General features: G+C 49.9%; 1 protein-coding gene across 1 annotated transcript in view; it reads left to right on the forward strand.

Annotated features, from left to right (window-relative positions):
* The window catches only part of CPA1 (carboxypeptidase A1), a 16651-nt gene extending 3327 nt beyond the window's left edge, over window positions 1-13324 (forward strand). The window contains 13 exon segments of the mRNA XM_032221750.1: window positions 2442-2523; window positions 2821-2955; window positions 4310-4411; window positions 4545-4646; window positions 6371-6472; window positions 7821-7928; window positions 9145-9288; window positions 9407-9518; window positions 9521-9590; window positions 10795-10835; window positions 10838-10882; window positions 12806-12901; window positions 12904-13324. Of these exon segments, the coding sequence (XP_032077641.1) occupies window positions 2442-2523; window positions 2821-2955; window positions 4310-4411; window positions 4545-4646; window positions 6371-6472; window positions 7821-7928; window positions 9145-9288; window positions 9407-9518; window positions 9521-9590; window positions 10795-10835; window positions 10838-10882; window positions 12806-12901; window positions 12904-13145 (1381 nt within the window). The 3' untranslated portion in view covers window positions 13146-13324.
* The last annotated feature ends 508 nt before the right edge of the window (window positions 13325-13832 follow it).

The following is a 13832-nucleotide window of genomic DNA, read 5'->3' on the forward strand; positions in this document are numbered from 1 at the left end:
GAGAGAGAAAAAGGAAAAAAAAAGAATGAGAGGAAAAATAGAAAGAGAGAGAAAGGAAAGAGCAAAAGAGACAAGAAAAGAGAGAGAGAAGCAGACAAGAGATGCTGAGCCAGGATATTTGGGATTCAGAGCATCTGTTTATGTCACCTGAGCTGGGTGAGAATTTTCCACTGGGGGGGAAAAAGAATCAAACCGTTAACCATTAACCAACATGACGTGGTTGGAAAACCTTTTCTTGCACCTGAGAGAGATTTTCTCATCATTAATCAGGGCTGTCTTAAATTGAGGGACCGTGGAAGTCTCCGCAATGGGCCAACTACTTACAGCCTTGCAAACCCTAACCCTTCACGGCCTCGGAGCCAGATTTTCCCAACCGCCGCCATTTTGACACGTATGGACGACCACTTCCAGAATTCCCCAGCCAGACTGCAATGCCTGGACTTCAACTCCCAGAATCCCCCAGGGATTAAGGATGTGCCCGCTGGATTTGATCTGATAAGGACCAGTAGATGCCCTTAAGGGAAAAGTGAATCCCGCAGATAAACCTGGTCTTGTGTTGTGAAAGGGCTTTTAAGGTGAGGACTAGCACCTTGAATGGCGCATGGAGGGAAACGGGGAGCTCTTGCACTTGTACAATAGCGGTAAATAGGAGCAGATAAATTTAATGACCTGACCAACGTAGGAACATCCATTGGTCTGGAACGGTATAGGATCTCCTGCTTGGGCAGAAGTTGGACTAGAAGACCTCGAAGGTCCCTTCTAACTCTGTTATTCTATCACACTGATCTTCCAATATTTGAGGGGGCTGCCACAAGAAGAGAGGGGTCTATTTCCAATGAACCAGAAAGCAGAAGCAGCAAGAGATGGAAACTCATCAAGGAGAGAAACAACCTAGAATTAAGGAGAAAATTCCCGACAGCGAGGATAATTAACCAGTGGAACAGCTTGCCACCAGAAGTTGTGGGGGCTCCATCACTGGAGGGTTTTAAAGAAGAAACTTAGACAGCCATTTGTCTGGAACGGTCCTGGGTCTCCTGCTTGAGGAGGGGGTTGACTAGAGGACCTCCAAGGTCCCTTCCCACTCTGTTTCTCTATGTCTAAACCCCTTCAGTTGTTAAGCAAATCGCTCAGTCGTTAAGTGACTCCAGCTCCCCCCATGGACGTTGTTTGCGGCAAGCCCGCTGGGAAGATCACAACTGGCGACCACGTGATTCCCGGGGACTCGGCAACTCTTGAAAATACATGCCCAGGTTGTGATCACTTGATTGTGGCGATGTTGTGGCCCTTTTAAACACAAAGACCGGTTATAAATCCCGTTTATTTCACCAACCGTTTATGAAACAAACAATCACTGAACAGACGGTCGTAAGCCGAGGACCACCCGTACAGCAAACGCTGGGTTTGTGTTTGCAAGAAATCCATCTTCGTCACAGCTTTGGGCAGAGAGAGAGAGATGCAGCAAGAGCAACCCCCCTCTTCCCTCCTATCAAGGCAGCTGGCGTGTTCCCCGGACACCCGTCAGGTGAGCCTTGTGTGTTTGTGTGTCTTTTCCGACAGAGCCGTGAGAAAGCAGACAGCTGGCCCGCTGTGTCCTCGGTGGATGGTCAAGGCAACACGTGGCCGGGTTAGGCAGGTATATATAAAAATGCGATGGAAGAGAAGGGGTTCCTATTGTTGCCCTGTTCGGTGACAATGAGGGTCTTGGTGGTCTTGGCGACTTTGCTGCGGTGGCGTTTGCCACCGATACCTTCACGGGTAGGTAGACACGGGCCGCGGATGGAAAGGACACAGTGACCAGGGAAAGAGTTCACCGGGTGCCACTTTCGGACTCTTAGCAGCATTGGTCACTGGACAGTTTGATAATTTGGGGTGGGGGGGCGTCTCTTCCCAGCCTCTAAGCAGAGGCCCCTGCTATGTATGCTACATCTTTCTCCTTCTATCCTGGCCACTTTTAAAACGAGGCGCGATGGGGAGCGTTTTAACAATCAGATAGAAAGTCCCTACAGAGAGTGGTGAGGACAGTGGAGATTATAGTAAGCTTGCTTCCCGCTATTCAGGATACTGCTCATAAGCGCTATGTGCATAGAGCTTGAAGCATTGTTAGAGACTGTGTTGTTTCTCTACTGTTCACACAATATATGCGGGTATATGCATCATTTTGTATTTATTTATCTTGTCATGTCATGCGGTGCATATTGGAGGTGGTGACTCTTTTGAGAGTTGTATGCAACGAAATTTCATTTTAATATATGCCGTTTATGGGGGGGGGATTCTGTTCTGTCACCCCACACAAACGTTGTGAAGCTTCATCCCTGGAGACTTTCAAGAAGAGACTGGATTGCCCTCTGTCAGAATGGTGGTAGTGCCCTCCTGCTTGGGTGCGGGAGGTTGGACTAGATGACCTACAGGCCCCTTCCAATTCTTGTTATTCTGTTCCGCAGACATCAGGTGCTCAGAATCAGGGCTGCTGATGGAGCTCAGGTGGAGACGTTGAAGGAGCTGGAAGCTCTGGAGAATCTTCAGGTACTGATTAACAAGAACCTTTCCTACGATCAGGGCCAGAATGATGAAGTTATTCATTAATAAAGAATGTGAAGGAATAGGAAATTGTTCTTGAGCTATATAGGATGTGTTTCCAAAGTTCATATCTGCTGAATGTAACTCCTCATTGGTGACAGGGAGGCATCCGGCCAGTAAACATCTCCATTTAGTTGTCCAGACTCCACGCTGCAACGGATGATGGGGTCGTTAAAAGAAGACAACAACGATGATGACACCATGTCAATAATCTTCTCTCTTCATTCTCATTTGGATGCGTAGCTGGATTTCTGGCGAGCACCGGCTCATCCCGACCTCCCCATAGATGTCCGCGTGCCCTTCCACAGCCTTCAAGGGGTCAAGGCCTTCCTGGAGACCAATGACATCCAATACTCCATCATGATCGTCAACCTTCAGGTGAGTGCTCTGACCACATGAGGTGGACCTGGAAAGGTTCGGGAAGAACCACTCTTGCAATCTCAATAGATCTGACATCAGAAGCAACGTGTCATGGAGAAGGACATATGGAAGTGTCCCGAAGGTGCTTTTCCAAGAAGCGGTTTCTCAACCTTGGTGACTTTAAGTCCTGTGGATTCCAACTCCCAGAATCCCCCAGCCAGCATAGCTGGCTGGGGAATTCTGGGAGTTGAAGTCCACAGGACTTAAAGTCTCCGAGGTTGAGAAACACTGCCTCTCCATAACCATATTGAACTGTAATTCTAAGGGGATGCCACAAAAAGTGAGAGCTTCAATCTATTTTCCAAAAAACATTGAAGGTAGAAGAAGAAGCAAGGGTGGAAGCTAATCAAGGAGAGATTCAACCTTAGGACTAAGGAGAAATTTCCTGATAGTTGAAACTGTTAATCAGTGGAACAGAAGTTATGGGTTCACCATCACCTGAGGTTTTCAAGAAGAGATTGGGTAGCCATTTGTCCGAAATGGAATGAGATTTCCTCTGTGACCACCTTCCAAGTCCCTTTTAACTCTGGTCTATGCTGTATGTTTTAGGCTCGTCACCCAAAAAATGTAGCGTAGGAAGTTGACCCTATCTCAATGTTGAAACACCATCGTTAAGAAGGTATCCCCCACGGACCATCAGATGTTTTGAGTCAATGTTATGGATTGGAAGAAGTTCTAGGCTGCTCTTCCATCAGATGAGTTGGCCAACATGACCAAGGGCTTGGGGTTGGCTTTCCTGGAATTTTCAGAAGGGATGCAGTGGCTCAGGGGCTAAGACGCTGAGCTTGTGGATCAGAATACTCAGCAGTTTGGCAGTTCGAATCCCTAGCGCCACGTAACGGAGGGAGCTCCCGTTCCTTGTCCCAGCGTCTGCCAACCTAGCAGTTCGAAATCAGGTCAAAAAATGCAAGTAGAAAAATAGGAACCACCTTTGGTGGGAAGGGAACAGCGTTCCGTGCGCCTTCGGCGTTGAGTCATGCCGGCCACATGACCACGGAGATGTCCTCAGGCAGCGCTGGCTGTTTGGCTTTGAAACAGAGATGAGCACTGCCCCCTAGAGTCGGGAACGACTAGTACATATGTGCCAGGGGAACCTTTACTTTTACCTTTACAATAGAAGTAAAGCGAGGGGAACATTTACCTTCCTGAAATTCCTGGAAGGGTTCGATGGATCACGGGAGAATGGATTTGAGAAAAAGTCTTGATTCCGCAGAAGGATGGAGTGGGATTCAGCTCTGAGTGGAAGACGCAGAGGAGAGATTAACCTCCTGCTCAACTGACCCTTTGTGATTCTCCTCGTTGTCTCCTTCAGAAACTGATTGAGGAGGAGAGGAGTCAAATGATGCGCCAACGACAAGTCCAAGAGTTGTCACTCACCAATTTTAACTTCGCTGCTTACCACGACTTGGATACAGTAAGTACATTTAAGGCACGGTGGGGGGGTCTCCAACCATCTTACGACTGCGAATATTTGAATTCAGTAGTGGAGGAGACTTCTAGAGGACCACTTAGAGACCCCATTGTGGCATCTGCTCTTTGCTTGCTAGATCTATAGCTTCATGGACCTTTTGGTGCGCACGAAACCCCTCCTGGTCAGCAAGATTGAGATTGGCCAGACAACCGAAGGACGTCCAATCAATGTCTTGAAGGTCAGTCTCCGTTTGGATGCTCATTTTGGAGGGAGGACTTCTGGAGGGGGGGGAAAGTTGTCGTGTCTTTTCAACATAACTAAACCCCAAGAGAAGAGAAGATGGTAGCTGAGCGTTGAACGTGGAGATCTTTGTGGTGTTCTTGTAACCAGTGGTTCCCAAACTGGCAACTTTAAGACTTGGGACTTCAACTCCCCGAATCTCCAGCTGGCTGGAGAATTTCTGGGAGTTGAAGTCCACAAGTCTTAAAGTTGCAGTTTGGGAGCCACTGCTGTAGACGTTTCATGACCCAGCTAGGTAACATCTTCAGTGAGTATATAAACAGAGAGTAACCACCGTTCTTTCCAGCATTGATGATGTGACCTAGTGAGCATGAACATCTACAAGAAGACCACCAAGCTGAGAGAGCACCAGGGACCCCACAGTAGTTTTTTTTTTCTTCTTCTTCTTCTTCTTCTTCTTCTTCTTCTTCTCTGTCTTCTTCTTCTTCTTCTTCTTCTTCTTCTTCTTCCTCTCCTCCTCCTCCTCCTCCTCCTCCTCCGTCCTCCTCCTCCTCCTCCCCACCACCAACACCAATAACCCCCTCTGCTTTCCTAGCACTGATAAAGTTACCTAGTTGGGTCATGAACGTCTGTAAGAAAACAAGCAAGCTCAGAGGGAACCAAGGACCTCCCCAGTCCTTTTTCCTCCTCCTCCTCCTCCTCTCCTCCTCCTCCTCCTCCTCTCCATAACCCTATGCCCTCCTAGCACTGATAATGTTTCCTAGTTGGGTCATGAAACGTTTGTAAGAAAACAACCAAGCTCAGAGAGCACCAAGCACTCCACAGTCCTCCTCCTCTTCCTTCTCCTCCCTTCTCCTCCTCCTCCTCCTCCATCCCACAAACCCCACTCCCTTCTAGCACTGATGATGTTCCCTAGTTGGGTCATGAAACGTCTGCAAGAAAACTGCCAAGCTCAGAGAGCATCAAAATATCCCTCATGGAGAGCACCAAGGATGATTATTATTTCTTCTTCTCCTTCTTTCTTCTTCTTCCTCCTCTCCCCCTCCCCCTCTTCCTCCCCTTTCCCCTTCTTCTGCTCCTTCTTCCTCTTCCTCCTCCTCCCTTCCTTCTAACACTGACGATGTTACTAGTTCCAGAGGTGAGATTGGAAAATTTTAACAACTGGTTCTCTGCTCAGTTGCTGGGTGGCCTCCTCGGCCTCCTCACAGTGTGTGTGTGTGGGGGGGGGTGTCGTTTCACCCTCCCCGGGCTCTGGAGGCTTTCCTTGAGCCTCCGGAAGGGCAAAATGGCCTCCCTGGGCTCTGGAGGCCCTCCAGAAGCCGGAAACAAGTCCGTTTCCAGACTTCCAGAACTTCCGGTTGGCCAGTTTTTCGCCCTCCCAGAGCCTCCAGGCACTTACCCGGCATCCAAAACGGGCCGTGTGGACTCTCCTGGGAGGGGTAGGGCCAGCCGGTCCTGGCAAACCGGTCCGAACCGGCTGAATCTCACCCTTGTCTAATTGGGTCATGAAATGTCTGTAAGATTCAAATCAAGATGGTTGCTTAGATTAGTGTTTCTCAACCTTGGCAACTTGAAGATGTCCGGACTTCAACTCCCAGAATTCCCCAGCCAGCGAATGCTGGGGGGAATTCTGGGAGTTGAAGTCCAGACATCTTCAAGTTGCCAAGGTTGAGAAACACTGGCTTAGATGGAAGTCTTCTCTTTGTTCTTTGCTTGGCACAGTTCAGCACCGGGGGAACCAACCGGCCAGCGATCTGGATTGACACCGGCATCCATTCCCGCGAGTGGGTCACTCAAGCCAGCGGAATTTGGTTTGCAAAGAAGGTACAGCCGCAAACTTTCTGTAGGCGGAGAGGGGAAAGCTAAACCATCATCTCTTGGTTAGATCAGGGCTTTTCAAGTTTGGCGGATTGACGGGGGCTCCAATTGCACTACAGGCGAAGTCCTCGGGGTACAACAGTCCATTTAGTGACCATTCGAAGTTACAAGGGCACGGGAAAAAAAACCTGATTTTTTCACACGACCACTGCAGTCCCGTGATTAAAATGCAGACATTTGGCAACTGACTCCTATCGATGAGTGTCCTGGATCACTTCTTGTTACTTTCTGACCAACATTTAACACCCATTATTCACTTAAAACAACTGCAGTGGTTCATAGAAAGACTGCAACAGGAAAGGTTGCAAAATGGAACAAAATTCGCTTCATAAATGTCTTGCTTAGCGACAGAAATTCGGGGCTCAATTGTGATCGTGAGCCGAAGGACTATCTATATACCACCTTGTTTTTTCTTAGAGATAGTCCTGTAATTTTCCGAGTGCTGCGGTGGCCTCACAATCGGCAGGCGGTCAGTTCGATCCTAGGTAGAGGCAGATATTTCTCTCTCTGAGCACGATGAGAATATATCTGCTGAACAAAACTCTGCACTGGCAACAGGGAAAGGCATCCGGCCAGGAAACACTCAGCTTCATTCAGTTGTCCAGGCTCCACCTCACAAAAGAATTATGGGGTCATTAAAAGAACGATGATGATACTCCTGTAATTTTCCCCAAATGCAGGAAAAACGGGGACGGTCCAGAACATCTGCCCCCACCCCATTTCATGGCTTCTGTTCCCCATTTAGTCCTAAAATAAAAATAAAATAAAAGCCATGGCCAATCTGATATTTTCTAGATTTTTTCCCCCCCACTCCAGGTCCTAAAATATGTTGGCTTGTGAAGGGTGTCCTGTCATAGTGATCCCATAAATCGGGGGTCTCCAATTCCCGGTCCGTGAACAGGTACCGGTCCACGATATGCCACAAACTGGGCCGTACCAACGAGCGAAGCCCCATCCGTGGGATGCAGGCAGCACACGAAACCATGCCCCCCCTCTGGTTGGTGGAGAACTTGTCTCTACGGAAGCGGTCCCTGGTGCCCAAAAGATTGGGGGCCACTGCCATAAATGCACCGTTAAGGCAGTTCGATGGATGCAATGTAGAGTGGTGCTGTGGCCTAGAGGTTGAGCTCTTGCCTCACAATCCGGAGACTGTGTGTTCAATCCTAGGTAGAGGCAGATATTTCTCTCTCTGGGCAAAATGAGATTATAACTGCTGAACAAAACTCCTCATTGGCAACAGGAAAGGCATCTGGCCAGGAAACAGCTTCATTCAATTGATTTCGATCCTCTTTAGATCTTTGAAGAAGTCGGGAAGGATCCTTCTCTCACACATCACGAACCAGTTCGATATCTCTTAGAGATCGTCACCAATCCGGATGGTTATGCCTACACCCACGCCAAGGTATCTTGTTCCTGGTGGTGGAACATCGGTGGCATATGTGAGGTGCAGCATGAAAATGCTTTAGGCTCTACTTCCTTCTGACGTTCATTGAGCTGTGGTGGCGCAGTGGTGAGAATGAAGCAGGCTAATTCTGCCCACTGCCAGGAGTTCAATGTTCACCCGCTCAAGGTTGACTCAGCCTTTCATCCTTCCGAGGTCGGTCAAATGAGAACCCAGATGATTGGGGCCAATAGGCTGACTGCGTAAACTGCTTAGAGAGGGCTGTAAAGCACTGTGAAGTGGTATATGTCTAAGGGATACTGCTAAGTGGGAAGGAAGGAAGGAAGGAAGGAAGGAAGGAAGAAAGAAAGGAAGGAAGAACTGTAGTGGCACAGTGGTTAGAATGCAGTATCCTGACCAGCTAAAGGATGACTCAGCCCTCCATCCTTCTGAGGTCAGTAGGAGGAGGACCCAGATTGTTGGGAGCCATAGGTAGGAAGGAAGGAGAATGGAGATGAATGAATGAATGAATGAATGAAGGAAGGAAGGAAGGAAGGAAGGAAGGAAGGAAGGAAGGAAGGAAGGAAGGAAGGAGTGAACTGTGGTGGCGCAGTGGTTGGAATGCAGTATTGCAGGCAAACTCTGGCCCACAGCCAGGAGTTCAATCCTGACCAGCTCAAAGTTGACTCAGCTTTCCGTCCTTCCGAGGTCGGTAGAATGAGGACCCAGATTGTTGGGGGCAAGAGAGGCTGACCCTGTAAACCGCTTAGAGAGGGCTGTAAAAGCACTGTGAAGCGGTATATGTCTAAATGATACTGCTAAGTGAGAAGGAAGGAAGGAAGGAAGGAAGGAAGGAAGGAAGGAAGGAAGGAAGGAAGGCAGGACGGACGGAAAGGCAAAGGAAAGGAAGGGAAGGGGAAGGAAAGAAGAAAGGGAAGGGGAAGGAGGGAATGGAGGAAGGAAAGAAGGGAGGAAGAAAGAAGGGAGAGAAGGGAAGGGAAGGAAGGGCCCTGGTGGCACAGTGGTCAGAATGCACTATTGCAGACTACTTCTGCCCACTGCCAGCAGTTCGATCCTGACCGGCTCAAGGTTAGACTCAGCCTTCCATCCTTAGAATGTGCTCCCAGATTATATGGGGCAATCGGATGACTCTATAAACAGCTTCGGGAGGGCTGGGAAGCCCTGTGAAAGCGGCATATAAGTGCTACAGCTACTGATGGGCATTCCTGATCTGCAGAACCGTATGTGGCGTAAGACCAGATCGAAGATAGCGGGATCCACTTGCATCGGAGTCGACCCAACCGAATTGGCAGCAGGCTTGGAGGTAAAACATTGGTGGGGGTGGGGGGGACTGGGCAGCTTCATCAACGAGAAGAAGTCGGCGCCCCAATTGTGGTCGCGAGTCGAGACCGCCTGCAGTGGCGCAAGAAATCCAAGGCTGTTGGTAGGTCCTCTAGTCCAACCCCTGTCATTTTTGCATTGCAGGGACTTGGCTCCAGCGGGAACCCTGCTCCGAAACCTACCGCGGGCTTATGCGGAGTCTGAACCGGAGGTGAAAAGCCATTGCGGATTTTGTGCGTCAACACGGCAACATCAAGGCCTTCGTCTCCATCCCAGTTACTCCCAGATGCTCCTCTACCCTTATGGTTACACCACGGAGAAAGCGGCAGATCACAGGAGCTGGTTAAGCTTCCCCGGAAGAACCATCCGGAAATTCACCTGTCTTTTAATAATGTTCTCCTTAGTTTTGTTCCGACTTTGGGGGGGTTGTGTGTGTCTTTTAATCTTTTGAATAAATTACACACACACATCCCTATGTAGGTATATATAATTTTATTCAAAAGATTAAATATAAAGGAGAATATTTGTAGCCTGGAGTTGACAGGAGGGGGGTCCTCTGAGCTCACGTATTTCTTGCAGACGTTTCACAACCCAGCTAGGTAACGTCATCAGGGCTGAAGGGAGGGGGTTTGTGGAGGGGGAAAGGGAGAGGGAGGAGGGGGAGGAAGGGCAATTGGTGCTGTCTGAGGTTGGTGGTTTTCTTGCAAATGTTTCATGACCAAGTAGGTAACACTATCAGTGCTAGAAGGGAGTGGGTTTGTGAGGGAGAGAAGGAGGAAGAAGAGGAGGAGGAAGAGGAGGAGGGGCTGGGGGTCCCTGGTGACCTCTGACCTTGGTGGTTTTTTGGCAGACGTTTCATGACCCAGCTAGGTAACATCATCGGGGCTGAAGGGAGTGGGTTTGTGGAGGGGAAAGGGAGAGGGGGGAGGAGGAGGAGGAGGAGGAGGAGGAGGAGGAGGAGGAGGAAGGGTGATTGGTGCTCCCTGGGCTGGGTGGTTTTCTTGCAGACGTTTCATGACCCAGCTAGTTAACTTCATCAGTGCTGAAGGGAGTGAGTTTGTGGAGGGGGAAAGGGAGAGGTGAGGAGGAGGAAGAGGGGGAGGAGGAAGAGGGGGAGGGGGAGAGGAGGAAGGGCGATTGGTGCTCCCTGAGCTGGGTGGCTTTCTTGCAGACGTTTCATTACCCAACTAGGTAACAGTCAACAGTGCTAGCAAGGAGTGCAGCTTGCTATCACAACCGTATGGCGATAGCGATTCACTTACCGACGGGGGCAAGAAACATTTCCTCCCCCGGGGGAGGAAATTCACTGGACCAATGTTTCGCTTAGCCACAAAAACGTTGGGCTCCGTCGCGGTTGTGAATGGAGGATGACCCAAAGAACGCTTGGCCAACCCAACAGGCCACTTAACTTCTTCTCAACCAGAGGTTTTCTGTCGGCTGCTCATCTTCCCTAACTAAAGCCCCCACCCCCCCCAAAAAAAACCCCTTCTAGAAACTTCCCCCTCCCCCTTGGTCCTCCCATCTCTCTCCTCCTCTCTCTTCCCAGGATGCTCTGGCCTAAGAAGGCCGTCGCTGCTCTGGAGTCCCTCACGGAACCAAGTACAGATACGGCGACATCATCACACCATCTGTAAGTGACCGAAACGGCCAGCTGATGGAATTGCAGGCGGTCCTGGACTTATGACCGTTGTTTTAGTGACCGTTCAAAGTTATGCGGCGCTGGGGGGAAAAAAAGGGGGCAGGGCCGATTTTTCACGCAACCGAGGTAGCACCCCCCCGCCTGGTCATGTGATCAAATCAGTGGCTTGGCAGGGACTCGTATTTATGACGGTTGCAACGTCCGGGGTGACGTGATTCCCCTTGGGCGGGCTGTCTGACAAGCAGTGGGGGAAGCCGGATTCGCTTAACAACCGGGTTACTAACTCCAGCCACCGCAGAGATTCGCTTAAGAGCGGTGGCAAGGTGTGGTGTTAAAACGGGAGAAAACGGATATTTAATAAATGTCCTTGGTTAGCGACAGAATTTGGGGGGGTTGTAAAGTCAAGGACTACCTGTATTGGAATGGGCCTACGGTTTGATTAGGATTACTTATCCCAAAGGTGCTTTTTCCCCGCAAAAAGGCAACAGGACTTTCTTGTTTTTTTTCTTTGAAGATGTTTCACTTCTCATCCCTGAAGCTTCCTGGGTTCTGACTGGATGATGGAGGAAGGACTGATTCTCCTTGCAGACAGCTGTCATTTGCATCCTGTTAGAGGGTCGTTGAGACCACTTGGAGGTTTCTCTGTGTCTTCAGGGTCACACCTGAGTGGTGCAAATGGGTGGTGGAGGCTTCTTGAATTGCACAGTTTTTTTGCTCCACACCCATTGCACTACTCAGGTGTGACGCTGTGAACACAGAGAAACCTCCAAGGGGCCTCAACGACCCTCTAAAAGGATGCAAATGACCAGCTGTCTGCAAGGAGTATCAGTCCTTCCTTCCTCCATCACCCAGTCAGAACTGAGAAAGCTTATTGGATGATAAGTGAAACATCTTCAAAAAAAACCCAGAAAGTCAGTTACCTCTTGAAAAAAAAAAAGCACCTTTGGGACAATAGCAAGAGCAGTTAGACTTATATACCGCTTCATAGGGCTTTCAGCCCTCTCTAAGCGGTTTACAGAGTCATCATATCGCCCCACACAGTCTGGGTCCTCATTTCGCCCACCTCAGAAGGATGGAAGGCTGAGTCAACCCTGAGCCGGTGAGATTTGAACCGCCGAATTGCAGATAACAGTCAGCTGAAGTGGCCTGCGTACTGCACTCTAACACTGGCGCCACCTCGGCATCCAAGAATGACTTGGATGACATCAGGTTTGAGTAGTGGATTGAGTCCATAAGGAGTCCAGTAGATCGTTTCCTGCTTGAGCAGGGGGTTGGACTAGAAGACCTCCAAGGTCCCACCCATCGCTCTCATTCTATTATAAAGCCACCGGCGTTGGTGACAGTTCTTGACTTATGCCACATCCCAGGACTCCCAAATCTCTCCTTTATCGCCAACTCGCACCACAATCACCTTACAGTGGGGAAGCCTCGCTCTGTTGATTTTCTCCCGGATTCTTCCCAGGGGAACGTAGTGAACCTGGGAGCCTTTCAGGAATGAAAAAGCACTTCTTTTCCTTCTCGCCCTCCGTGGAAGGCAGAGAGAAAACCAAAACGAACCAAGTGTTGTGGCTGGTCAGCGGAGGGTGGCTTGCAGTGAGGAGGCTGGGGTGGAACCTGGACGGTCCTGGGAGTCTGGGGAAGGCTATGATGAGGGCTTCGGAGGCAGAGAGGGGGCCAGGGCCGTCCGACAGTTATCAGCTGCCTTCGGAGTGGATTTGTGGAGGGAAAAGGGAGAGGGGAGGAGGAGGAAAGGTGATTGATGCTCTCCGAGCTTGATTGCTTCCTTGAAGACGTGTTCATGACCCAGCTAGGCAACGTCATCAGTGCTCGAAGGGAGAGGGGTGATGGGTGCTTTTGTCCTGCTCGAGAGACGGTTTTCACGAATCGTCTTCTTTTGCATCCCCTTTCCTGTCTCTAGACAAAGCAGACGGAGGCACGGTTGACTGGACCTACGACCAAGGCATTAAGTACTCCTACACCTTTGAGCTGAGAGACAAGGGCCGATACGGGTTCCTGCTCCGGCTAACCAGATCATTCCCACGGCAGAGGAGACCTGGCTTGCCCTGATGGCCATCATGGAGCACACGCGGGACCACCCCTACAAGCCGGAGGGGCCGGGCTTACGGCGACGGTCCTTGCCCCAGGCCGCCTGGCCCTCAGCCCGCATTTGGGATTCACCCGGGGGCGCCTCCTGCCTGATTCTTACCAATAGCCCCTTTGCACATCATCGGCTCCTGCTGCATTTCTGCTGCCGGTAGTAATGGCAGTGCGGCAGAACCTGGGGTGGAGTCAAAGGAGGGATCAGCCTAGCATCCCTACATAGTCACAAGCGAATGAAATCTACCCTCCCTGGAATTCCACTGGCCCTGAGATCTAACTCCCGGCAGGCGCTGATAGTTGAGAAGATTCCTGTGCGTCTTCAGCAATAAGTAGTTCTAATTGGACCGTTGTGTGTGGATCTGTGTTTTTGTGTGCCCGGCACTTTTTTGCACTAAGTCAGTCCAAATGACGGGAGATAAAAGTTATAAATTAAATATGGAATACTGGAACAAGTTCCCATTTCAGGATTCAGTAGCTTAAGAGAAGGATAAAGTAGGAAGGGACCTTGAAGGTCTTCTACTGGTCTTTTGGGCACCAGGGACCGGTTCCATGGACGTTTTTCCGCAGACCAGATGGATGTGTGGTTTTGCGTGATGCCCGCTTATCGAGCTTTGCTTGTTTCCGCAGCCCAGTTTCTGGCATGCTATGACCTGGCACTGGTCTTGTCCAACCCCCTGCTCAAGCAGGAGACCCTTCACCAGTTCAGACAAATGGCTGTCCAATCGCTTCTTGAAAATTTCCAGTGTTGGAGCACCCACAACTTCTGGAGGCAAGGAGTTCCACTGATAGATTCTTCTCATGGTCAAGCAATGTCTCCTTACTAATAAAGGAGAATATTTGTAGCT

This window comes from Thamnophis elegans, chromosome 7 (assembly GCF_009769535.1).
Source record: "Thamnophis elegans isolate rThaEle1 chromosome 7, rThaEle1.pri, whole genome shotgun sequence".
NCBI lineage: Eukaryota > Metazoa > Chordata > Lepidosauria > Squamata > Colubridae > Thamnophis > Thamnophis elegans.